This window comes from Nicotiana attenuata, unplaced genomic scaffold (genome assembly GCF_001879085.1).
Source record: "Nicotiana attenuata strain UT unplaced genomic scaffold, NIATTr2, whole genome shotgun sequence".
NCBI classification, from domain to species: Eukaryota; Viridiplantae; Streptophyta; class Magnoliopsida; order Solanales; family Solanaceae; genus Nicotiana; species Nicotiana attenuata.
In genome coordinates, this window is record NW_017670278.1 from 130894 (window position 1) to 136957 (window position 6064).

At 37.5% G+C, this 6064-nt stretch overlaps 1 protein-coding gene across 1 annotated transcript; it reads right to left on the reverse strand.

The window, feature by feature from the left end:
• Window positions 1-3537: 3537 nt before the first annotated feature.
• LOC109237148 lies at window positions 3538-6064 on the reverse strand. The gene has a single exon (XM_019403407.1). It carries the CDS (start codon window positions 4829-4831, stop codon window positions 3644-3646), a length of 1188 nt encoding a protein of 395 aa, XP_019258952.1. The 5' UTR covers window positions 4832-6064; the 3' UTR covers window positions 3538-3643.

Genomic DNA, 6064 nt, shown 5'->3' on the forward strand with positions numbered 1-6064 from the left:
TGGTTCGTGATTCTTTGGAGAAGGCGAAGTTGATTCAAGAACAACTTCTGGCAGCTCCGAATAGGCAGAAGAGTTATGATGACAAGAAAGATCGTGATATGGCATTTATGGAGGATAAAAAAGTGCATCTAAAGGTTTCACAGAGTGAATGGTGTGACGAGGTTTAGGAAGAAGGTCAAGTTGTTCCCGAGGTTTATTGTTCCACTGAGGTGTTGGAGAGAGTTGATGAGGTTTCTTATAGGCTTGCCTTGCCTCCTAGCTTATCGGAAGTACATTTGATATTTCATGTTTTTATGCTTCAAAAGAATAATAAGGATAAATCGCATGTTTTGGACTTCAGCAGAGTGTATCCAGATGAGAATTTCGCCTATAAAGAAGAGTCGTTGCTATTTTGGACATGCATATTCGAAAGTTGAGGTCAAAGGAGATCTCTTTGGTGAAGGTACTTTGGAAAGGACATCGGAGTAAGGATGCTGCTTGGGAGACGAGTCAGGTATGTGGAGCAGAAATCCATATTTTTTCAACAGTCCAGGTATATTCCTACACCCCTTTGAGGATAGAACATTTGTTTAAGAGGTGGATAATATAATGACCCAATCGGTTGTTTTGAGTTCTAGAGCATCTTTCCCTTATTTGATGCTTCCCATTGGTTGGTTTGATATTTTATGACTTAGGGATGGGTGGTTTGATTTTCGAGAGGTCCGGGATTGATTTGGAACACATAGTTCCTAAGTTAAGGCTTAATATTGGAAGAGTTGATCAAAGTCAATATTATGAGAAAACGACCCTAGATTGATATTTTGAGAGCTATAATAGATTCGTATAATGCTTTTGGACTTGTTCTTATGTTTGGTTCGGGTCTTGAGTGGCCCAGGGTTGGTGCACTTCTATTCATAAGTCAGAAGTTTGAACTTAAGAGAATTTAATATTCTTGATTTGATGTGAATCTTAGTTTTGATGTTATTTGTAGCGTTTTCAGCTTTTGGATAAGTTTGAATAGGGTATATGAACTTGTAGAATGATTGGACGGGGTTTTGAGAGGCTCCAGTGAGTTTCGAAATGATTGTAATCGCACATGCGTTGTTGGGGTCGCAGGTGCGAGGGTCGCACCTACAGATGATTTAGTGCACCTGCTAAGGACTTGGAAAGTACAGGTCGCATATGCGGACAGGATGTGTGCACTTGCGGCTTAGTGTCTGCACCTGCAAGGATGCTGGACAGATGGATTTAGGTTGAGGTTTACCTCATTTTCACCATTTTTGAGTTTGGAGATCAGGAAGAGGCAATTTTGGAGGAGAGTTTTAGCCCAATCTTGAGAGTAAGTAATTTTTACTTGATTTTTATCATATATCTTGATTCCCCGTGGACTTCTACACCAAAAATTCAGAACTTTAAAGTGAAATTAGGATATTTATGTACAACTTAAAAGATTATATTTTGAGATTTTGAACACCCATTTGGACTCGAAATTGGGAAAAAATATATATTTAGACTCGTAAGGTTATGGGCCAATGGGATCTATCCCTAGACTCGAATTTTGACCATGTGCGCTTGGATTTACTTTTGTTGACTTTTCAGATTTGATTTAAATTGAAGCTTTTTGATTTGAGATTGTTTCTTAAAGCATTATTTGACCTTATTAAGTATTATTTGGCTAGATTTGAGCATTGAAAGTCCCGAATAGAGGAAAACAGTATTAAAGAGTTTGAACAAGGTAAACCCAATAGGAACCAAAAAACGGGGGGTACTGCATTGGGCAGAAGATGATCCAAAAAGCGAAGGCTCACCCAGCTGAAGGAAGGAGGTGAGCTAGGCAAGAGGTAGAAGCGGTTTCGAGAGGAGATAAGTTTCTTGTCTAACCTTGTTAAGGGCAAATTTTTAACAAATTTGTCTTATGTGCTGTATGCTACGTGATTTAGGGGTGACGTATATGCGAGGTGATGAGCATATATATGTGCACTAAGGCTATACCATGTTTGGAGTAGTTTTAAACTTCTTTATGCCTTGTTTCGTTGTTTGTTCTTCCATTGATTGTATGACTATATGAGCCTGTTTTAATCATGCTAGAAATTATATTTTAGCTTATGGACATGATGGGATATATTGAGATGTTCATATACTTATTTTGGTTGTAGTCATACATTATGTCATAATTACTTATCCGCATCTTTATTTAGTATGTCCTTATGTATTTTATTTTGTTTCTTAAATATATGCATACAACCTTAGAGATGGACATGATGGTACGGATTGATATAATTATGGCACATTTGGACATTTGAGCGGATTGATATTGATGTGTCACGATGATTATTTTCATGCGGTTATTGTAATCTTAATGTATTATGGCATGATGAGTTTTTGTGCGGGGCTTGGATTTGGATCCATACCTCAAGAGTTAGGTGATTAACCATGTACATTGCGCCCTATGAGCACAGGTGATACGCGTATCGAGTTGAGCACATGGGACATGTTGGATCATGCTAGAGCACATGGGATGTGTTGGATATTGATTATGATCGAGCCTTGAGTATGCAAGATCATCCTAGACTCATATAGAAGCATAAATATAGATGCTACCGAGTGCATGTCATCTTTATATGGGGTTTAACAATTATATTGTGTTTTGACTATCTTGTTTAAGAATCATGCTTAACCTATCTCTGATTTTGCACCTAATTGTTATATATGTTATTCTTGGTTATTTCCCCATTATATCATTGTTGTTATGGACTGTCCAAGTTGAGAAAGTGAGTATCATGCTTTAATTAAAATCGTGCCACTAATTCTTCGAGATTAGACTTGACATTTACTGAGTACACTTTATATTTATACTCATACTACACATCTGCATATTTTTGTGCAGATCTTGGTACTGGACCTAGCGGTATACAGAGAAGGCCCTTAGAGGTTGTTTTGAGACTTTGTGGTGAGCTGTCTTTCTTGCTACGCAGCTTATGGAGTTCCCTTCTAATCCATTTTCATTGTTGTTTGATTCAGACAGTATTGTTATATTTTTGAGGGAGTTGTATTTTATCCTAGAAGCTCATGACTTCGTACTGTCGAGTTTTGGGAGATATTATAGTATTTTCCACTTTGATTGATGTTCTTGAGATTATTATTCTTTATTTGGATTATGATAGTAGCTTATCTTGTATTTATCATGAATTGGTTAATTTGTATGTTGGGTTATTTAGCATGTTGGGTTTAGGTATCATCGCGACCTTTGGTGGGATTTTGGGTCGTGACAATTAAACACATTATATTCTTAAACTTATGGGTGCAGACTACCATTCTTTGTGATTTTAATGAATTTTTACACATAAATTTATGTTGCGCGTCGACAGTCATGAATTCAGATGAAGCGTCGCCGCTACTATACATTCGCCCCTGGACCACTAGTGCCTCTACTTTGCTACTCCGTAGGCATAGTTTTTTACTTGGATTATGAAGACCTTAGAGATCAGTGAGAAATGTTAAATCCAAAAGTAAATTGATCTTGCTTGCTCTAAATTTTGCTATTTTTTTTTTTTTTTGGGGGGGGGGGGGGGAGGGGTGTTGTTTCTCAGTTTCGTTATGGTTTAACTATTTAATCACATCACATTGAACCAAACATTCAAAATCTAATTAAAATGTGACAATCCTAGGACAAGGTTAAACCAGAGGAGAATGTGACTCCAGCCAAGTTTGAGCCCTTCATTTTGCAATCAGGTAACGGGAGCCACGCCCACTGGTTGTCCTTTTTGTCATAGCTTAACCAAATTGTGTCCCATGTACCCTCTAGATTGGTCATCAAAATTGCCCTTGTCAACCCTTCCCCTTTTTGCATACACCCCATCATAGCACCATATGGCTTGCATATTTTATAAATTAGATCATTTGGTGCCCTTGATACAAGTTCCCAATACCTCCCATTTGTGCTCAACCCCCATAACTCTATTCCCTTTATCTTTCTAACTGTTTTATTCACATCAACAACTTTGCCTGATCTAATAGTAATCATATTTCCATCCCCGTACACGTGTAATAGATCGATGGCGTTTCCCCAATTAAATCCAACAGCTAATTGATTTTCCTCGTTCCCTCGGGTGATGAATGTTGGTCGGATGACAACTGGAGTGCTGTTGCATTGAGGTCGCACGGCTATGATGACACTTCCGTTACGTCCATTAGATGCACTTAGGAAAATAAAATCACCTTGCAAGTCTTGGGTAACCTCTCTTCCTTTCATAAATTGCCATCTCTCAACTCTTGAATCAAACTCGAATAAAGTTGGATGACTTTCATGTAACTCAGCAAACAAGAATCGAAAATGATTGGAACTAGAAGGGCAAGACAGTAATTTCATACCGGATCTTCGCCACGAGGATGTGCCACGTGGACCTAACGGACTTGGAGGGATCTTTTTCACCATCCTAGTCATAATGTCAACTGACATAACTTCCTGCCTGTTATTCAAAGCAAAGAGGAATATATTACCAGAAGCAGTCAAAAAGTAGACATCTTCACCTGGCGGAACCACTTGTTTCAACAAATCGGCGATCAATATATTAAACCACCGGTTGGAAGAATCGGCGAAGCCATAGAGCACAGCTTCACGGCGCCACCGTTTCTTGTAGAGGAACAGCCACGTGGCGGAGCTCGATTGAAGATTGTAGTCGCGAACGAAATCCCGATCAGAAATAAGAGAGGAAATGGACTTATTGACAGATTTCAGTCGGATAATCTCAGGCAAGGCTAGCTGAAGAATTATATATTGGATGAGCTCCGAGGGGAGTAAGCAAAAACTGATGGCATTTGTGGGCAAATTCCGGTGACTTTCCATCAACATTACCAAACCAACACTTAATTGTTTTCTTTGTATGTAGCTGTTGCAATGGCTTTGTTTATATTGTGACAGTGTCTTCGGCTTAGTGAAATTAATTAATCATGTAATATATTCTTTAGTGTCGTAAAATAATGATGAGTCGACGTTATAGTGGAGAAGACAAAGGAAGCGTAGGGGGCATCCTATGTGGAATTGTCGTCATAGTGGTAGAAACGAATGGTGGAGATTAATGTCATAGAATATTTAATATTTTTTTGATTAGGTAACACATAGACTAATGATGTGTATATTTAATTTCTAAGGAGTTTTCTTTCAGAAGTCAAATTCTATTGAAGAGGGTTAAATAATGCATACATCGGGTTAATGTGGACAATCCTCAATTAGACAAACCCAACTATAAACAATACATAGAATAGAACTATTATAGCGTTTTATTGCGTGGAAGGAAGAGAAGACAATAGAACAAAGCCTCAGAGCTGAATCATACCGTCTGATATAGGTCAGCGAGGGAAGTCTCAAACTTATTTTATTGGTAATAATCATTGCCATTGTCTTTCTCTTTTTTCTATTTTTTTTTTCAGTTTTGTTGCATTCCAGGTTGATTCTTTGACTTTAAAATTCTAGCATATTATTTATCATGTATGTTTGAGTGTTATCAGAAAAGCAAATTCAACAGGCATGTTAGTTGCCTTACAGAGAACTGCAATTTTCATGAGGAAAGATAGACACGAATCACTCCTCCACAGAATGCCTAATGCAGAAGTATAATTTGAAGAGTTAATAACAAAAACTTTTATTACATTTTATCTTGTTTTTATTTATATAAACTTTATTTCAAAGAAATTAAGAAATTGATGTTTATATAGAGACTGAATATTGAAAGTCAAACCTCGTAATTCAAATTCCTTCATTCTTTTTTAAGTAAATGTAGTATATATAGGCTGTTAATACTTGCATAAATTGATCGTGTACAAATACCATAAACATATTCCTAAACTATTTTTTCCTCTGGATAAATTTGGTGCCCAAACCCCTCGTACACTTTAACCGATTCACTAGGTACTAGCTAATAAGTAGTTGCTATCATTCACCAACATATGTATCAACCAATCTTTGTTCCTAACCCAATCTCGGTGACATAAAGGCGGCTTTTAAGAGGTATAAGGGTTATTTGACCTTTGGCCAAAGGCCTAGGTTTGGAATGTATCCCAGGCTTGGCGGTTCGGATAAGCCTAG

What these genes read in the sequence shown, in the direction of transcription:
- LOC109237148 (XM_019403407.1), bottom strand. Translation starts at nt 4,831, where the DNA reads ATGTTGATGGAAAGTCACCGGAATTTGCCCACAAATGCCATCAGTTTT.